This window comes from Gymnoscopelus braueri (genome assembly GCF_963280865.1).
Source record: "Gymnoscopelus braueri genome assembly, chromosome: 5".
NCBI lineage: Eukaryota > Metazoa > Chordata > Actinopteri > Myctophiformes > Myctophidae > Gymnoscopelus > Gymnoscopelus braueri.
The window spans coordinates 50,742,046-50,763,435 of NC_137606.1; the positions used below are offsets into that span (position 1 = coordinate 50,742,046).

The window sequence follows — 21,390 nt, forward strand, 5'->3', positions numbered from 1 at the left end:
ATTGTTTTCTCACTCAACAGTAAACAAACCAACATACAGTGTATACAGGGTATCTGCACATCTCTAAAGTTACAATCTAAGGACTTTTAAGACCTGTTTTAATAGGTCTTAAAAGTAAAAAATAATTGGCCAAAATGTCAAATATTACGTTAGAAAGAAGCAAATATTATGAAAATAGCCAATACAAGCTCTTATAGCTTTTATAATTTTGTATATTTTTTCATTATTTATTATTTTCATAATATTTATCTGTGGAACCAAGTGCTTGTCAGGGTCCCCAGTTCAAATATGATTAATTTGGGGGGTCCCCCTTATTTTGGGGGGGTCCCCAGTTCAAATAATATTATTTTGGGGGTCGCGGCATAAAAAGTTTGGGAACCCTTGTCTTAGGTGAATGCAATTAGGTACCTAATTTTCATTGTCTTTTGCACAATTAAAGATTACTCTGAGCATATAGACCATTTATTTGTTTACCAACATTGAGACTGGATGCACAGGTGATTGTTTCATGCAATCAATTCTCAACCTGTTGTTTTGGGGTGCGCTAGTTTCAGCACACCCCAACCCCCTCTTGTGTGTTGGCTAGTGAGGCGCGTCCTAGCGAGACCTGACAGAATGGGTTTCATTGCGCGCATACTGGTTGCATACTGGTTCTTATCAGTGTGACGTCGTCTGTTAAGGGCAGTTACTATTATGGACTATTATTTTTCTGTTAATATGTTTACTGTTCATAACAATTCCCTTTGAAAGCACAATAACGCACATATTTGGAGCAGAGCGTTATACTGTACTAGTGTAAAGTTACTGTAGGTTGAGTATACAGTATAATGGACTGGATTAACCTCAGCAGCAATGTGGCAATGTGTTGATAAGCAGGCTGAGGGTCACCACACCACAGATCACAGATCTGCACACACACACACACCCACCCACCCCCACACACACACACACACACACACACACACACACACACACACACACACACACACACACACACACACACACACACACACACACACACACACACACACACACACAATTCAATTCAATTCAATTCAAAGGGCTTTATTGGCATGAGAAAACATACGTTTACATTGCCAAAGCAGAAAGCATAATACAACAATACAGCAATACAATCAAAACAAAAAATATGTACATTTGAAAGTCAGAATCTTCAATAGATCAATTTCTATGTACCAAGATCACTGGGTGCAGGTATAGTGCCGGAATATACCCAATGATTAGTCTTTAGGGTGGTTGTGTTCCGTTTGATATCCTTTTCCTATCACAGCAACTCACGAATCTTGCTGCTGTGTTTGCACATTGTTGTACTTCGCCCAGCAGATATGGGAGTTTTTTGTCATTGGTCATGTTTTCAAAATCTCCGTGTGTGGTTGTAATCTGTGGGAAGTATGTGTCTCTGATGTCTTGGTACAATGGACAGACGGTTAGGAAGTGTAGCTCGGTTTCCACTTCATTTTGTGTGCAGTTGGTGCATAGTCTGTCTTCTCTCGGGATACAGGTCTGCCTGTGACGACCTTTCTCGATCGCAAGACTGTGCTCACTGAGTCTGTACCTAGTTAAGATTTTTCTTTGTTTTGGGTCAGTCACGGTGCTCAGGTATTCTGCCACTGCGTATTCTCTGTTTAGGGCCAGATAGCATTCTAGTTTACTCTGCTTTTGTGTTGCTTCTTTCCAGTGTGTCAGGTAGTTTTCCTTTTGCTGTTTTATAATTTGGTTTAGTCCAATGGGTTTTCTATCTCGTGGCTCTGTTTGTGTTTGTGCCCGGAGTTCCAGGGCCAGCTGGCTGAGGGGGCATCTCTCTAGGGTTTCGCTGTGTGTGAGTGCCTTGTTATGGAGTGCATCTAGGTCGCTTTCTTTTAGGTGGTTGTAGAACTTAAGTGCTCTCTTTTTAATTTTGATAATTAGTGGGTATCGTCCTAATTCTGCCCTGCATGCATTATTTGGTGTTTTTCGCTGGGTACGGAGAATGGATTTGCAGAATTCTGTGTGTAGGGTCTCGGTTTGGTGTTTATCCCATTTTTCAAGGTCATGGTTTGCTAATGGTCCCCAGATCTCACAACCATAGAGGGAAATTGGTTCTATCACAGAGTCCAGTATTTTAAGCCAGGTTTTAATTGGGATGTCTATTTTGATGTTTCTTTTGATAGCATAGAATGCCCTTCTTGCCTTGTCTCTTAGGTCCTTTACAGCTTGGTTGTAGTTCCCTGTCACACACACACACACACACACACACACACATTCATTCACACCAACGCAACCAACTCAACGCAGACACATCAGGGCAACCTCTGTGCCACCGGCATGTGGTGGGTTGGCACACTCTGTAATGATATGAGCTATTATCTATAGATAATAGGATGCTGGGTTCATAGTATACTAGCTTTATGAGCATGTCCATTTATTACCACCTGCTAGTCCTAGAGGAGGGTTGCCCCAGACGGGAGGCTGCTACCCTCCTCGCCCTGGCAGGGAAAGACCTCCGATGATGGGAGGCTGATACCCTCCTCGCCCTGGCAGGGAAAGCCCAGAAACATGGCACATCTTGGCATGACATCTCGACATCAGTGGTGCCTCCAAGCAAATTTGTCATGTCCCGCCATGCACCCTACAGTAAGGTGGCACAAGAGATGCTCCGCTCTATCCCTGAGGACCTCTCTATTAAGACGGCTGGGCCCACAAGAATCCATCGTTACATCTGGGACCCGGGAGACACCGTCAAAGGTGAAGATCTACAACGCTGGCAATGGACCCTGATAAACTGCCGACATACTAGGGTCAGCCGCTTCAAATCAACTATGAAGAAGTGGGGCTTGGCAGACAAAGTAACAAGCAAGTGTGGCGAGTCTGAGCAGACTGCCGAACACATCATTACCACCTGTCTCTTATAGAGAAAACCTTCAGAAGAACGTTGTGGAGTCTCGCTGAGGGACCGCCTGCCAGGTAGGCACCGCACCGTGGAGAGATGGGAGAGAGACAGAGTGAGGCCCAGAGGACAGCGCCCCAGCCTAGGCTGCGTCATAGAGGGGCGGTACCTACCAATCTTCATCTTCAATCAACTCCAACTGAGCGCACATGCGATGACTGGCTAGGTGGGGCGCCCAGTCTACAAACAGTCTGTCACTCTGTCTCAGTCCTCACTGGCTCTCCTCGGTGAACGGACGGGTGCTCAGGCGGTAAGCGATAAACTCCTCTATTTCCCCATCATTGTAATTGCTGGTGAAACATTTGACTAAAAGACAATTTATTTTATTTTTATAGGCAACCTTGGGAACATGAACGAATGAAATATGAGACGATTGGACTGTGCCCCAAACCTGGGAAGAACCTGTGTTAACCTTATTACTTACCTGCATGACTTGCGTTCTCTGCCCAAACCTCTGTGCCATTATTTCAATAAATGCCCATATATGGGTTTGTACCAAACTGCTTGAGTCTTGGCTTTGATCAGTACACCACAACGTATAAGTACCACCTGTCCCCTATACAGAAAACCCTCAGAAGAACGTATCATTTCCACCGACGAGGGCATGGCTACATAACTTTCTGACAATACAAAAAAGAACTCTGGTCTACAACGCCAGTGATTTAAAATCCCAAAACTGCCAAAAAACTGCTTCTGAACACGTTCACTGGAAAAGGTTTTCAAACATGATGTGAGTGGCAGTGGCTCAGGAGGAGCTAGAGCGCACCTTGGAATCTGAAGGTTATCGGTTCGATCCTTCGCTCCTCCTGGCTACGTGTCCAAGTGTCCTTGAGCAAAACAATCTCTAACTGCTCTCGGTGACCAGGTTGGTGCCTTGCATGGTTTCCTCCCTGCAGTCACTGTGTGAATGTAAAGCACAATGTAAAGTGGCGCTACGTACATAAGTCTACTACTGGCTTAAATTTGGCTACGTCACCAACAAAAGACTATTGATATCGCTGTGTAAATAACATTGTTGCAATGCATTTGTACAGTATGTGACTTTGTTATGGTTCAAAGGTACAGTATGACAGGAGATGTAGTCTCCTGTCAACTATTTTCACATTTTTCAAACATGGCCTCCTTTGAAAAACATTTGAACACCCCATTACTGACATAAGCTGTTTGACAAATTCTGGATTCAATCACAATATTTACAATGTTGGCATTTTAGCTGACACTCTATCCAGAGAGACTTACAGTAGGCAAGGTAAACCACACAAACATCAAATGCAGGGAGACAGTGTAGTGCCTCAGTAATCTAGGATCATGTAAATCAAGAATCTAAGTGTAGTGCCCCAGACAAGACCCGGCCACAACAACCAATTAGGCTCAACTCTATTGGCATCGCGACACATTGTGAGCTTGTAGATCGGCTATTTTCAAAAGATTACTATACCTTTTATATACGTACACATGAAAACTTGTGAAATGGGACATTCTGCATAATGACTACTTTCTACTTTTGGTACTTTAAGTACATTTTGATACCAATCCTTTTGTAGTTTTACTCAAGTGAACTTTGAATTCCGTTTTTTTTTTAACTTGTAAACAGAGTAATTCTGCGTTGCAGTATTGATAGTTTTACGTAGGTGAGTACTTTTTCCACCACTGCATGGTCGTCAAGGCTAGGTCAAGTGCTGTAGGTGGAGACAAACTGATTGATCATAGCTCCATTGTGGAGCTGCTCCATGGACTGTGTGTGGTGTGTGTTGATGTGTGAGTAATGTGAGCGTAGGAGTTGTACCTGGTAGTGTGTAACCTCAGTGCCAAGGGCCTGTTTGTAGTTCTGAGGGCTGCCATATTGCTCAAGGGCTGCAGGGTCATTCAACCAAACCAAACCAAACCTACACTACACCACAGAACCAAATCAATGCAGAGAGGAGGGGGGGGGGGGGTTTCGGGTAGCAAAGGTTCTTGTTCAATTTTTATGCATCACATTATCTGGAACAAACTTCTTTTATGTTAAAGCCACAGGTGGAAAAGTGCTAAAATGTTGTACTTTAAGTAAAAGTATCAATACGACTGCAATGTAGAAATACTACACTTGAGTAAAATTGCAAAAGTAGTGGCATCAAAATATAAAATGGAAAAATGGAAAATTTGAAAATAGCAGATCTACAAGCTCACAATGAATGGCCGAAATGTACTGTATATATAGGGCTGAAGTGGTTAATGTATGTTTTGTGATTATAATCAAAATCTACAAAGTAACTAGTAACTAAAGCTGTCGAATAATTGTAGTGGAGTAAAAAGTACAATATTTGCCTCTGAGATGTAGTGGGGTAGAACTAAAGGTATTGAAAATGGGAAATACTCCAGTAAAGTAAAACTTCCTCAAAAATGTACTATACTATAAGTACAGTACTTGAAAACCTAAAAATAAAATAAAAAATACTGTTTGATGGTACCTTCTGTTGAGATTTTTTTAAATTATTCTTCTGCACTTTAATTTTCCTATGTTTCTGTTTTACTTTTAATTCTTTAGTTTTTACAGTATTCAGACGTCTTTTTACATTGGGTTTTTTGCTCTGTGTAGATGTTTCATATTAAAGGGATATTTCATTTTCAAAAAAACTTTGGGTCATTTTATCATCTACTCAGGCTTTTGTGAGCCCCCCAGACTATTTTTAAGTTGCTTGATTCAGTATTTACTGATATATGATATTCATTTTATCAGACACGCCCCCTTCCTATACAAACCCATTATAACTTCAAACTCCATTTTAACCATGTTAGATTTATCAAAAACACCCGTCCTTGGTTCTGGTGACTCACCCTGCCCTCCTAATGCGTGAGGGGGCCGTGTTTTTTCGATACGTTTTTTATTTATATATTTTTTATTGTATTTAATTTTTTTCATTTTCCAAAAATAATATTACAAATAAATGAAAAAAGTAATCGAAAAAACACGGCCCCCTCGCGTATTAGGAGGGCAGGGTGAGTCACCAAAACCAAGGACGGGTGTTTTTGATGAATCTAACATGTTAAAAATGGAGTTCGAAGTTAGAATGGGTTTGTATAGGAAGGGGGCGTGTCTGATAAAATGAATATCAAATATCTAAATACTGAATCAAGCAACTTAAAAACGGTCTGGGGGGCTCACAAAAGCCTGAGTAGATGATAAAATGACCCAAAGTTTTTTTTAAAGTGAAATAACCCTTTAAGGAGATTTTTTACTGAAATTAAAACATAATTAATCCTTTGCTTAATGTCTGTGTAAAGCACATTGAATTGTTTTTGAAATGTGCTATAACAAATAAACTAAAATCAATCACAAACAAAATAATAAAATAACAAAATAACAATAAAATTGGAAAGTATTTATCAGCTATAAAAAAGGTGGGTGTTCTGGCTTAAATCCTGAGTGTTAGTTTGACTCTAATGGAAATGAACCAGAGTCCATATTTACACTCCAGGGTTAAAGTAAAAATAAAAAGGTTAATCCTACACACGAAACACTCTGGTCCAAATGGGCCAGAGTGGAACCGCTGTCTGTCTGTCTGTCTGTGCGTCTGTGCGTCTGTCTGTCTGTCTGTCTGTCTGTCTGTCTGTCTGTCTATCTGCAGTGGTGGAAAAAGTACTCAAAATGTTTTCTTACGTAAAAGTATCAATACTGCAATTTATATATACTTATGTTACAAGTAGAAGTCCCGTATTCAAAATGTACTTGAGTAAAAGTACTAAAGTGTCGGCATCAACCGATTTCACAAGATGTGAGCTTGTAGATCTGCTATTTTCAAATGGCCGAAATGTATTCACCTGTTTCCTAGGCTGTGTGTTTTCCACTTCCTGTCGATTTCATTGGATATCATTGGTCATCTGACCAGTTTCATTGGATTTCATTGGATCAAATCGACAGGAAGTGGAAAACACACAGCCGAAACAGGTGAATATAGGGTTGAAGTGATAACAATCCAAATCTACAAAGTAACTAGTAAAATAATTGTAGTGGAGTAAAAGTACAATATTTGCCTCTGAGATGTAGTGGAGTAGAAGTAAAAGTACAGAACATTGGAAATACTCCAGTAAAGTAAAAAAAAAAACTCAACATTGTACTTAGTTACTTTACAGTCTGTCTGTCTGTCTGTCTGTCTGTCTGTCTGTCTCAACATTGTACTTAAGTACATGTACTTAGTTACTTTACACCACTGTCTGTCTGTGTCTGTGTCTGTGGGTGTGTCTCTCTCTCTCTCTCTCTCTCTCTCTCTCTCTCTCTCTCTCTCTCTCTCTCTCTCTCTCTCTCTCTCTCTCTCTCTCTGGATGAAGAGGTGTTGTTTCTATCAGGCCTTGCCAAATGCATTCATTCCTCATACTCACTGCTGCCCCTTTGTGGAAACCTGCAGGTCTGCTAGCCTCACGGTACCCAGGCTTTTGTTTACAGATCTGCAAACTCCAAAACCTGTTCGTGCACAGCAAAATCGTGACCACTTTTACACCTCAGAATGACATCAACACTCATTTGAGTGCAAAACTGTGGTCCGATACTGTATTTTCAGAATGTGGCATATACCTGTTTCTTGTTCATTTTCCCATCCCTGCATTTGATTGGCTCAGCAGCAGATTTGAACTGGAAACCCATGTAATGTGAAGGTGTCATTATGGCCAAACATGGTTGATTGATTTGAAAGATCGACCATCCCAATTGGAGCCACTAGAGGCGAAATGGTACACAAATCCTACAAATGGTCTCCTAAGTCTCACGAGAGTGTGAAGCTGAAACAAAGAAAGGTCGATAATAAAGTCGATTTTCCTGATTTGTCTCTCTGAAAAAAGAATTTTAAGTGTCAAAATGTAATATATACATAATAATAATAATAATATGTCAATATTTAGTTCAGTGACCATGGGGCTAAAGAATGGTTCAGAAGCTCTGTTCAGTGTAAACAATAATAGACTCCAACCTGCTCCCGCTCTCCTAAAAAGGCGGCCACCTACTTTAGTTGACAAAGATAATGGGAAGTAAACCGGAGATGCCGTGTCTTTCATTTTTTTGTCTTGGATATGGCATACAGTACATAACAGGAAACAGGTTCTCAAATCCAATGAGACAGCGAGAGTGAAGGAGAAACGCCACACCGATCCTCAACAACCCCTGTTGAGTAGAGGAGCCCATGAGCCAGGCACCACTTGCTGCTCAGTGGCCGACAGGACAGGACTCTGGTTCGACTTCAAATCGAAGGTCGAAGGTCAACTGTGAAGAACACGGTTATTAATCCAATCCATTATGTGTATGGATAGATTCCATGCTGTTTGAGCAGTGATTAATGAGCAGATCAGAGGGTAGAGTCATGGTATTGACAGGTCGGTTGTGGTTTTATTAGATGCATGTGGCCCCTCACCGCAGTGCCAGGCCCTCAGGCTGGGAGCCCTCACCACACAGCCATCATAGAGACAAAGGGGACTGCAAGCACACTGACACACACACACACACGCACGCGCACGCGCACGCACACACACACACACACACACACACACACACACACAGACGCACGCACGCACGCACTTACGCACGCACGCACGCACGCACACACACACGCACACACACACGCACGCACGCACGCACACGCATGCACACAGAGAGATATAGCCTAGACCAGGGGTGGCCAACTTTGATGATGGAGAGGGCCACTATATTTCCACACTCACTCCAGAGGGCCACATTGCATACTGTCGGGCCATTCTATGTCACACAAAAGTACCAAAAATAGCAGATCTACAAGCTCAAAACGTGTCGCAGTGGGACGCTCGTAGATCGGCTATTTTTGCTATTTTTTTATTGGAACCCTGAAAAGTAACATTTTAATTTAATTTCAAATGGATTTAGTTATACTTATGTTAACTTTATGAACGCAAATACAAATACATTGGACATAAAAAAGACAATAGAATTTTAATACTAGTCATTAAGCTACTAATATAGACTGAAGTAACTAAAGTGGGTCATGTTTGCAATTGTAACAGCTGAAATCAATAATGTATCAGTATTCCGATATTAACATGCGCACTCAGTGAAAGTAGGGGCCGCATGTATGTATGGCCTAGAGTAGACCCTATAGACAAATATTTGAAAAATATTTTTTTAATTCAATTGCAAACACTGCATTGGAAATTTGCAGTTTTCACTTGACACAATGAACTGGCCAGTACAAGGTTGCCATATTAGAACATAAACATACACACATTATGCACATTTCAATGTTAACAGGTGTGAAATTTTAAGTTTAGGGACACATTCGTCTTGGGTTATATGGGGGTTATGTGGGGCCTCATTTTGTGTTTTAACCCTCTCTGAGTATTTTCTGTGCCCCGGGGTAATTGGAGGGTGGAGTGGAGATTGGAGGAGGGGCGTGGTGTCTGGAGACACACCTGGACCTCATTCCTCAATCAGCCAGCCCAGTATAAAACCCTGAGAAGCACACAATTCTTTGCTCAATTGCCATACGTCACATCCATGTACTGCACCCTGTTTGTAGCTAGCTGTTTTCTGTGTCTGTAGGCTGTGTGCCATACCTTTATGCTTGGTGCTTAAGGTAACTTTAATACTGAGTGTAGTGGCTATTTGTCAACAACAATAAAACAACTCATAAGCCACTGAGGCACCAGGCAGCTAATCTTACGCAGATCAGGGAGTAATTGGAATGAGTCCATTGTCCAGACAGGCAGCAAAGTGTTGTTGTATTTATTTAGCTCTCCATGAGGAACAATACAGCAAAACGATGTTAAATGTTTGCTCGACTCTGCCCTGACGCTGGTAAAAAAAAACATACATCTTCCCGGTGCCCACTGACTGCTGCTGTGCCCTAATCAGTTAAATAAACCCAGCTGTGTGCCCAAATTGACCCAACACCTTCAAAATAAAAGCATGTAGCTGTAACTCAAAATCAACTTACATAATATGTCTGTAAAATAATTCTACAAAACAAAATAACAAATACATTAAATAAATGTGAAAATACAAAATACTGAATGGCTCCCACACTGAGTGTTTAAAGTAAAGACAAGGGTAGCTTGGAAGGGGTGTGCTGACACACTTGATTGATTGATTGAATACTTTATTTAGAAAAGACATGGAAACAGTACATGGAAGTACAATTTACAATCATAGGTCCTCTAAACTGGATCGCTCATAAAAGCACAATGGCTTCTTTAAAATGAGATCCTTGCACACTCAAATCATGATGACATTTAAGAAAACCGACAAATATACACTACTATGCAGAACATCATACAATCAGCTTACAGGTTACTGGTATGAAAAACAAGAAATATGTACAATAGACAGTTCGAGGAGGGGGGAGGGTTAAGACTTTGACAGGGGCCAGTTTGGAATTGCAGCCTCCTGAAGGTGTTTTTTTAGGGCAGTTTTGAAAGTGAGTAGGGTTTTACACTCCTTTACTCCTTTGGGTAGGGCATTCCACATTTTTGTTGCATAGCATGAGAAAGAGTTCATTCCCTTGTTTGTGCCAAATCTGGGTTGAACATGATCAGTGGAGCTGCCTCTGGTGTTATGATTGTGGACTTCATTTACGTTTTTGAAGTATTTGGACAGGTAAATGGGTATCCCAATGTTGTGGTGTATCTTGTAGGCCAGGCCCATTGCAAGTTGCTGTATCTGTCCTCAACCCTGAGCCACCCAACCCTAGCAAAATGAGCAGGGGTTAGGTGGGTTGTATGTTTGAGGCCAAGAAGTAGCCTTACCAGTTTGTTTTGGGATGTTTGGAGCCTTGTTTTTAAGGCCTTGGTGGTGTTGTGATACCAGACTTTGTTTATGTTTAGTTAAGGGAGTTTAGATTGTCATTTTTGTTTGGGTTGCTGTAGCTTAATTCCCTTCCTTCTCAAGGTAGGGTGGATAGGTTGTATGTCGGGTCCACAATCTTGTCGCCAGTGACGCCTTACTTGTTTTCTGCGCTTTGTTCCTGTTATTCTAATTCAGTATATTCAGACAAATGTGCCACACAGTTTTGTTTTAAATTTCTACTATAACCTAACCTTGGGGATCGTGGTGGTGGGGGGGGGGGGAATCACACAGCTAAATTGCAGTTGTTGAATATGAATTTATTTCTTAATTCATAACATTCTCTTGTTTTTGTTCAGTGATTTTATTTTTACTGTGATGTTCAATCCCTTCTGTCTGAAGAAACGTATCTGACTCCCCCTGGGGCATATTCCCAAAAATCTATACAATTTTGAAAAGGAAAAAAAAAGAAATCATCCTATATGAGAACTATAGAATCCTCTGTAATTCTACTATGACTGACGCTCCAATTAGTACGGTGTTGAAACCTGGTGTGTAGAGAGAATTAAACCTTTACACGTCTGTCCTCACCATTGTGACACAGCACTGATTAAGACTGTTGTTAAGGACGAGCTGTTGAGGACAAGTCACACCCTGTGTGTTATGCTTTAGGCTATACTGGAACTTAAAACCACTGTAATCCTGTTTGGGATAGATTTTGCATGTGTTTGTGTGCGTGCATGCATGTATGTGTGGGTGTGTGCGTGCGTGCGTGCGTGCGTGCGTGCGTGTGTGTGTGCGTGCATGCGTGTGCTCTCACATTCATGCTGTTTGCATGTGCCTCTATGCGCGTGCTATTGTGATTAGTGCGTGTCAGTGGCTGCATGAAGTATTGTAATGGATGAGGAGTCAGGCTGGTCTCCAGTGGGACCCCATCCTCTATATATATATAAAAGCGGCTGCTTCCACACAGAATGGGACTCAACAACACACTAACACACACACACAGGAACACTGAGATGACCTGGCTGTGCATGGATGGACCTTCTTTTGGAAAGAAGACTAAATAAACCAAGCTATATACATATACAGGGCCGGATTCGGTGACCCCCCCTCCCCCCCACCTCGGGACCGATTTGTCAGCGAAACATTTACGCTTCACCGTTTTAGCGCTCCTTCAGCAGCCACTGCTTAAAAATGTCACCGCTTTTCGGCGATTGTTAGGTCTTCTTTCACTTTCTCCCCATCGTTTGGTGCCCCCCCCCCCCCCCCCCCAAGGTTGGTGCCCTGTGCTTCAGCACCTAAAGCTCTTCCGTTAATCCTGCACTGCACGTATAGAACAGAGTGGATATGAATGTGGTTCTTCTGCTCCTGTCCAGGTGGAAGTGAGCTGGACATTTCTGGAGGTCAGAGGCTTTGAACTACAGACTGTGAACGAAAACCCAAAGCTGCGACACAAGAAGACACATTTTTTTCATCAGCACCACACAGTAAGTATCTTTTAGTTTCAGTTTGACTTTTTTTTAACTTTTGGTTTCAGCATAAGCATAACAACTATGTAAATTACATTAAAAAAAGGTAGGATATGCACATCCCCACAGTTCTTTAAACACGGTGCTGGACCAAAAATAATCAAATGAAGAAAAAAGGAATGTCCGCACACGATAAACTGCTCTCCCGTCTTTACATTTTTAACCAACGTTTCAATCAAGTTCATGCCTTTTCCTAATGAAAGGAGGTGTCATTCACTGCCGTCGTTTTTCCCTTTTCTCCTTTGTACATGTAGTGTTTTGTATTTGTTGATGACATGTATTATTGTGTTAATTGTGTATGCCAGGGGTGATGATGGAGGGGGCCACTATATTTCCACACTCACTCCAGAGGACCACATTGCATACTGTACAGAAACCTCTTATCTACGTATTTCAACTTTTTCTACAAGCTCAAAACGCATCGCACTGCGACGCATTTTGAGCTTGTCGATCGGCTATTTTTGCTACTTTTGTGTGACGAAGTAGTGCATTCATTACGAATTAATTGGAATCCTTTGGATTTTTTTTGCTATTTTTGAATTGGAATCCTAAATAGTATTTTTTAAATTTTATTTCAAATGCATTTAGTTATACTTATGTTAACTTTATGAACTTAAATACAAATACATTGGACATTTAATACTAGTCATTAGGCTACTAATATAGACTGAAGTATTAAAGCGGGTCATGTTTGCATGTTTGGAATTGTAACAGCTGAAATCAATAATATATCAGTATTCTGATATTAACCTGTGGGCCGCATTAAGTGAAGCTGGGGGCCACATGTGCCTGAGCCTCCTCTCCTCTCCTCTCCTCTCCTCTCCTCTCCTCTCCTCTCCTCTCCTCAGATGTCTCATAGTTGCTGTGTATCAGAGGTCTTGGTGGTCTCGGCGTGCTCCAAAGCCCCCCAGGTCAGCAGGGTCAGAGTTCAACTGGAGATGTGTTCACTGTGGCAGCAGTTTGACCAGCTGGGCACTGAGATGATCGTCACCAAGGCTGGCAGGTAGAGTCACCCAAAAGTACACTCAATGTCCTTCCTCTGTCCCTACAGCCACATGTTCTCTCTCACCGTATCCTCTTAGGCCTTCCTCTTCTCCTCTTAACGGGCAGCTCCATCTTCAGCGTCCTTCTCCAAATGTCCTCCTCATCTCTCCTCTGTCCAAACCATCTCAACCTCGCATCTCTGGCTTTATCCCCAAACCTTCTAACCTGGGCTGAAGGTCTAATGTAGTCATTTCTGATCTTCTTGTCACTCCTAAAGAGAATCGTAGTATCCTCAATTCTGCCGCCTCTTGTCTTTTCGTCAGTGACACCGTTTCCACGCTGTACACAGTGCAGGCTTAACGGAAGGGCTTTAGGCGCTGCTTGGGGGGGGGGGGACCAAGTTTAGAACCAACGGTTGCTGAAGGAGCGCTAAAACGGTGAAACGTGCAGGTGCCCACCACCATCACAAAGGGTTAATCCGCCCCTGGCTGTGCAGCATAGTTGGTCTCATTGTCGTAGATTGCTACTTTGATTTTTGTTATTATGTTATTATCTGTCTTTCTTTCTTTCTGTCTTTCTTTGGGGGTTAACATGTAAAAGGATGTTTTAAATTAGTGCTTGTTTTATAGTTTTAGTTGTATTTAATCTGTTTTTATTTATTTTTTAAGTGATCCTAGAGGGTTTTGTTATTTGTACAGTATATTTTAGAGTTATTTATTTCCATGTGTTTGTAAAGTTGGTTTGTTTTACACAGAGGACCATGTTTTAAGTAATGATTTTAAGTGCAATGTTTGTCTCATGTTGCTATGAGATGCAGTTTTTTTTAACCCTAATAAAAATCCAATCACAATGTCTTGTACATGTGGTTCCAGGAGGATGTTCCCAACCTTCCAGGTCCGTATCTCAGGCATGGAGCCGGCTGCTGAATATGTCCTGCTCATGGACTTTGTCCCTGTTGATGACAAGAGATACCGGTGAGTCCTGCACAGCAAAAGTGTTTAAGGGGTTAACTCTCTCTTAGGGGCACGGTGGCGCAGTCGGTAGTGCTGTCGCCTCATAGCTAGAAGGTCCTGGGTTCGATTCCCGCCGGGGACGCTGTGGGCGCTGGGGGCGTGTCTTCTCCTCCGCGTCATCAGCGCCCATACCCTAGGTGGGGTTGGCGAAAGGGCCTACTCTGTGTGGAGTTTGCATGTTCTCCCCGTGTCTCCTAGGGTAGTTAATACCCTCACAAAAACATGTAGTAATCCTGGTCACTATACTGCCTCCCCCTGGTCAGCCGGGGCGCCTGATGGAGGGGAAATGAACTGGTTGGAATAACGTGTTCCTTCCACGCGCTACGTCCAACCAGGGAAACTCTCCCCTGTCAGGTGACAAGAAGGTCAGTTGGCTCTCATGCATTGAAGGAGGCATGAGCACGGCCCTGGCCTCCCTAGGCTGGTGGGGGGAGTGTAGTGCCCAGGATCACTTAGCAAATTGGCACCGGGTGAAAAAAGGGTTACAAAATCGAGGGATAAAAATTATTAGAAAAAAAACTCTCACAGTTCCATTAACAGTGAGGATGCTACTGTGTGTGTGTGTGTGTGTGTGTGTGTGTGTGTGTGTGTGTGTGTGTGTGTGTGTGTGTGTGTGTGTGTGTGTGTGTGTGTGTGTGTGTGTGTGTGTGTGTGTCAAACTAGTCTCATTAAACTGCATTACCTTCCCTCATTTAGATTACGTTCATACTTCTTTATGTGGATTTACCTGATCTGGAAGTGTATGTAAACAATTTTGAATTTACCTTTTCCTTATTGCACGAATACCTTTGTTCCATACCTTATTGGATGCACCTTATATACACATCTGTATATGGTGTTATTGTTCTAAACATCATATACATACTGTACCTGCTACTACATATTTGTGTAGGTCTTTTTGATTATTTGAACTGTTTCTATATTGTTTTTTAACTCCCTGCTCTTACGCTATCTCTATCCTATCTATTTCTCTCAAAGAAAATGAAATGATGGAGCACACACGGAAAATGTCAGCCATTTCTTTACACCTGTAAACTTGTGATGTGACAATAAAGCTGATTCTGAGTGTGTGTGTGTTTGTTTGTGTGCGTGCGTGCGTGTGTGTGTGTGCATGTGTGCGTGCGTGTGTTCGTGTACTGTGCGTTAGATATGCGTTCCACAGCTCCTCCTGGCTGGTAGCGGGTCGGGGAGACGTAGCGGCTCCGGGCAGGATGCACTTCCACCCTGACTCTCCTGCTCGAGGAGCTCAGTGGATGAAGCAGACCGTCTCCTTTGATGCCCTCAAGCTGACCAACAACCTGCTGGACGACAACGGACATGTCAGTCTACTGTTACACCATCCATCCGTCCGTCCGTCCGTCCGTCCGTCCGTCCGTCCGTCCGTCCGTCCGTCCGTCCGTCCGTCCGTCCGACCGACCGACCGTCCATCCATCCATCCATCCATCCATCCATCTAGTCCAGGGGTGCCCACACTTTTTTGAATTGAGAACTACTTTTAAAATGACCAGCTCAACCAGATCTACACACCCAAAATTGTTTTACCTGTGTCACTGCTGACCACTGCAGTTGGTAGCGTGCAGACCAGGGCTCAAACATGTTCATGTCTAGTATCCCCAAATGCATGTGTATTTGGGACCCCCTTTTTTCTTCTTTGAATCAAAGTATAGCCACATTTCTTTTACCGCCTTTTCTCTCTCAATTTAGTCGTTTAGCGACTAAATTAGATTAGAACTCCTAGCCTATAGACTCTGGGGTGGTGGACAGTAGTTTAATTGAGAGGATGTAACGCGTGAGGAGGAACACTCTATGCCTCATAGTCGTAGTTCTATCTAGTGCATTTGTACTCTCAGAGTTTCAAATGGATTAATTAACACAGAGGGATTGACTCTACAGGCTCTTTTGTACACTCGTTTGTGAACCAGTGTTGATTTCGTCGAGTACCTTTTTTCACTGAAGAAAACTAAATAAAAATGTAATAAAAACTAAGCTGCGATGACTAAAACTAAGACTAAAAATACTGACAATTTCGTCAACAAATAAAAACTAGACTAAAATGTTAGGGAGGGACTAGTGGAGAAGAGATCCAGTAGATTATGTTTGGTTGCGCTCGGGTGTTGCGCTCTGAAAATAGCAGATCTACAAGCTCACAACGCAGCGCGCCACGTTGTGAAAATCGGCTATTTTCAGCATGCAACCAAGTGTAAAATCAGCCATTACGACGCCATCAAGGCACCGCCAAAATACATTTTAGTCGACTGATGATATGATATTTAGTCGACTAAAACTAGTTGTTGTGTGTTGTGTTGTGTTGTGTTGCTGTGCAGATGATCCTGAACTCCATGCATCGCTACCAGCCCCGTTTCCATGTGGTGTATGTGGACCCGGCCCCGGACAGCCACCTCCACGCCCACAGGAACTTCAGCTCCTTCTTCTTCCCAGAGACACGTTTCATAGCGGTCACAGCCTACCAGAACCACCGGGTATAGAGACCCAATCTGTACCCTTCGTTGATTCTTAACCCATTTAGAAACATGGAAAGCCTATACGTTGTATACCCTTCAATATGGGAAAGCATCATGTGTCATTTTAGATGTTGCTATGTATGCAGTAACATACATTTTGTCACATATTTTTTATAAAAAATTCTAGTTTTCCCAGAAAAAGGATTTAGAAGGCGTTTTTAAAATCGGCCCCAGATCTAAATGGGTTGGGGTTCAGTCAAGACTACAGGATTTTTTTAAATCTTGAAGTCAGCAGCATCACACACTACAGAATGATCAGCATCACACACTACAGAAGTTTATTTTAGATTATCTTAAACTTAAGATAAGATAAGACCTTTATAGATCCTGCGGGGGGGAATTCAGGCGCCAAAGACTGTACAGCAGTTAATAGGATAGTTCACCTCCAAAATAACTTTTTTTCTATCAATTTTTTTTCTCACCCCAAGGAGACTTGAATTCATGGATATTTTTTTTGTTTTTTGTTACATTCCTAAACCAATAATTTGGTGACCGGCAGCGGTTCCGGAAGGAGACACAAAGAGTCTCCTTTGTGTCTCCTATCGGAACCGCTGCCTACCGGTCCGCTGGTCATCAAATTATTGGCTTAGGAATGCGAAAAAGAAAAACAAAATTCAAGTCTCCATGGGGTGAGTTATTGAAAGAAAATACAGTAAGTCATTTTTTGGGTGAACTATCTCTTTACGAACAGGTTACAGGGCAAGGAGGACAAAAAGTAGATACAGCATGATGGAGAGACATCTAAACATACACTACAGGTCACATTACATTACACACTACCGGATTGTATTAGATCATGGGTCATGAGTAAATATATATTTTTTTATGTTATTAAATACTATTCTCTTTTTTTGTATCCTTATGCTCTCTTCTCTTTGCCTGTCTCTCTCTATCTCTGTCTCTGTCTCTCTTGGCCTGTCTCTCTGTCCCGCTTGCCGCCTGTCTCTCTCTATCTCTGTCTCTGTCTCGCTCTGTCTCTTGGCCTGTCTCTCTGTCTCGCTCACTGCCTGTCTCTCTCTATCTCTGTCTCTCTCTCTCTCTCTCTCTCTCTCTTGGCCTGTCTCTATGTCTCTCTCTCACAGATCACACAGTTGAAGATAGCCAGCAATCCATTTGCTAAAGGCTTCCGGACCACAGACCCCGAGGACTGGTGAGATATAGAAAATACTTTTCCATACACATTACAGAACACAGACATCGGTCAACAAAATATATTTCAAAATGTGTGTTGGACTCTGGAAACCAACTTTTACTCATACTTTGCATATATTTTGGCTAGATGTATTACCATATACAGTAGGAGTTACTTAACTTTTTTTATTTTTATTTCTCTTTTGCACTGTAACTCAGTGGTTCTCAAACTTTTTCATGTCAAGGACCCCCAACATTGACACTTGCGGTCCCCCTTTTGGAAAGATATGCCAGGGACCCCCTCAAGTGAAGATTTTTACGGCGCTAGCAGTGATTCTCAACTATTTTAATTTCAATTTTAATTTCAATTTTAATTTCAATTTTAATTTCAATTTTAATTTCAATTTTAATTTCAATTTTAATTTCAATTTTAATTTCAATTTTAATTTTTGTTTGACATGCATTAGGCTACGGACCCCCATTTAATGGCATTTCTATCCCTGGGACCCCAATTTATATTGTAAAGTCAATGTTAATTTAACTTTTGAGGGTGTAGGTGGAACCAAATGGACCCGTTAGGGTCCATTTGGTTCCTAACCATCATTTAGCTGGGGACCCCCTGTAACTCCCTCAAGGACCCCTGGGGGTCCCCGGACCCCACTTTGAGAACAAATGCTGTAACTGTATCTGTAAATGTTTCACTTCTTTTGTTTCCAATTTGCTTGATGTTCTGTGTAAAGCACATTGAATTGCCTGAAATCTGCTATATAAATAAAACTGCCTTGCCTCGGACAGTCAAAACAGTCCTGTTTTTTTTCCAGTTCTGTTCACCCATTATTTTTTAACTAGATCAGCAGTTGTAATTTATCCATTTGTAACGCTGAGAGCTTGAGTAAATATACTTAGATACTGTCCACTACAGCAGTGGTATTCAACCTTTTCAGGCTGCGACCCCCCAAAATAATCATATTTGAACTAGGGACCTCCCAAAATAATCATAATAATCACCCCCCAAAAAAAATATTATTTGAGTTGAGGCATTACATTTAGTTCGACTCGGTTCCACAGATAAATATTGTGAAAATAGCTGATCTACAAGCACAGTTGTGTGCAGTCAGCAGTAATTACAGTTGGCATCAGGCCAGAACAGTCAGATCTTTCCATGGAAGTGATTGACAGATAGTGCTGCGTTTCGTGTGTATCTCTCTTATCAACTGGAACGCACACTGATAAGAAGACAGCACTGAGCACGCTCTGTGATTAAAGGAACCTTTGACCTTTGTGAACTCAGCAGATCGTGTGTGTGTGTGTGTGTGTGTGTGTGTGTGTGTGTGTGTGTGTGTGTGTGTGTGTGTGTGTGTGTGCGCGTGCGTGCGTGCGTGTGTGTGTTTGTTTGCGCGTGTGTGTGTGTGTGTGTTTGTGCGTGTGTGTGTGTGTGTGTGTGTGTGTGTGTGTGTGTGTGTGTTTGTGTGTGTGTGTGTGTGTGTGTGTGTGTGTGTGTGTGTGTGTGTGTGTGTGTGTGTGTGTGTGTGTGTGTGTGTGTGTGTGTGTGTGTGTGTGTGTGTGTGTGTGTGTGTGATAGGATGCATGGCAACAGGTCAGTGACAGCATGGCATCCACTACCAGAGGCCAGCACTTCACCCTGCATCTCCAACAAAGCAAGACAGCCAACCAGTGAGTAGAACCTGTCACAGTTGTTACATCATAGCAGTGGTGGAAAAAGTACTCAAATTCTTTACTTAAGTAAAAGTATCAATACTGCAATGTAGAAGTACTCTGTTAAAAAAGTTAAAGTCTGGAATTCAAAAAAATAAATAATAATAATAATAAAATTAAGTTTTGGCATCAAAATATACTTAAAGTAACAAAAGTAAAAGTACTCATTATGCAGAATGTCCCATTTCAAGTTTTCAATTGTATAAAAATCTGCTATTTTCAAATGGCCGAAATGTATATAGGGTTGGAGTGGTTAATGTATGTTTTGTAATAATAATCTAAATCTACAAAGTAACTAGTAACTAAAGTTTTCAAATAATTGTAGTGGAGTAAAAGTACAATATTTTCATCTGAGATGTAATGGAGTAGAAGTAAAAACATTGGAATTTGGAAATACTCAAGTACAAATACCCCCAAAAAAATGTAATTCATTTAAAAAAAAGTACACTACTTGAGTACATGTACTTAGTTACTCTCCACCACTGCATAATAGCCTGATCACAATTATGTGACATAATCACAATATTTTTTGCATAATCAAAATAATTGCTTCCATATTGAGAGATGTTCATTTTTCATAAACATGATGAGTGCAAAAGCAGAACATTATTGTATCTGGCAGTGGTGGAAAAAGTACCCACTTTTTACTTTTAGTAAAAGTATCAATACTGCAATGTAGAAATACTCTAATGCATGTTTATAATAATAAAAATCTGCAAAGTAACTGGTAATTCAAGTGTTGAAATAAATGTATATTTTTTTGCCTCTGAGATGTAGTGGAGTAGAAGTAAAAGTAAATTAGTTATACTACAGAAAAGTAAAAAGATATACCTCAACATTGTACTTAAATACAGTACTTGAGTAAATGTTACTTTCCACCACTGGTATCTGGGTCAGCCTATATTTAACTTTGACCTGCATCTTCCCCTGCAGCTGAAGAGAGCCTCCACACCCCCCTGGCTGACCAGTGTGGACTGTTCCTCCGTTGTAAAGACTCCCTGGGCTGTACCACTGAGAGTAAAGATGGGGGGGAGTCGGTTCTGCCCTCCACCTCCTTTCTGCCGCTCCCCTCATTCTGGGATTGTTCAGGTCCGTCTCCAGACAGACCACACCTGCTGTAGATCTGCAATTATAGCTTGTTTACTGGTTGACCACTTAAACCCATTAAGACCTCATCTGTGTCATTTTAAGATCTCTTTAAAAAATTGTTAATCTACAAGCTCATAGCACGCGACGAGCTTGTAGATTTGCTTTTTTTTTTTTTTAAGATCGTGAAAATGTGCAACATTTTTAAAGCAAACATCCGATCTGTGCTTCTGGGAGTCCCTGGAACAAATTTTTTTTTGAGACGTGTGTCTCAAAATACATCATTTTGGGTGGTCCTTGACATGGAAAAGTAGGAGCACCACTGATATAGCAACATAGGATTTAGTAAACAGTTTTTTAGGGTAGGTATATACCCTCACAAAAAAACATGCAGTAATCCTAGTCTCCCCCTGGTCATCCGGGGCGCCTGATGGAGGGGAAAGGAACTGGTTGGAATAACGTGTTCTTTCCACGCGCTACGTCCTACCAGGGAAATTCCCCCCTGTCAGGTGACAAGAAGCAGCTTGCTAGCTCCTCATGCATTGAAGGAGGCATGAGCTCAGTTCTGGGCTCTCCCTAGGCTGGCAGAGGGAGAGTAGCGCCCAGGATTACATAGGCAATTGCCACTGGGTGAAAAAATATGGGGTACAAAATCGTGGGATAAAAATGTTTTTAGACTGTA

General features: G+C 41.8%; 1 protein-coding gene across 1 annotated transcript; it reads left to right on the forward strand.

The window, feature by feature from the left end:
• Positions 1-2,612: 2,612 nt before the first annotated feature.
• On the forward strand, positions 2,613-17,929 carry LOC308085975 (T-box transcription factor TBX1-like; the record flags this gene model as incomplete). The annotated part of the gene is made up of 8 exons (XM_080429292.1): positions 2,613-2,745; positions 11,329-11,384; positions 12,104-12,214; positions 13,105-13,259; positions 14,113-14,214; positions 15,401-15,572; positions 16,578-16,733; positions 17,858-17,929. 8 exons carry the CDS (start codon positions 2,613-2,615, stop codon positions 17,927-17,929), a joined length of 957 nt encoding a protein of 318 aa, XP_080285418.1.
• Between the last annotated feature and the right edge of the window lie 3,461 nt (positions 17,930-21,390).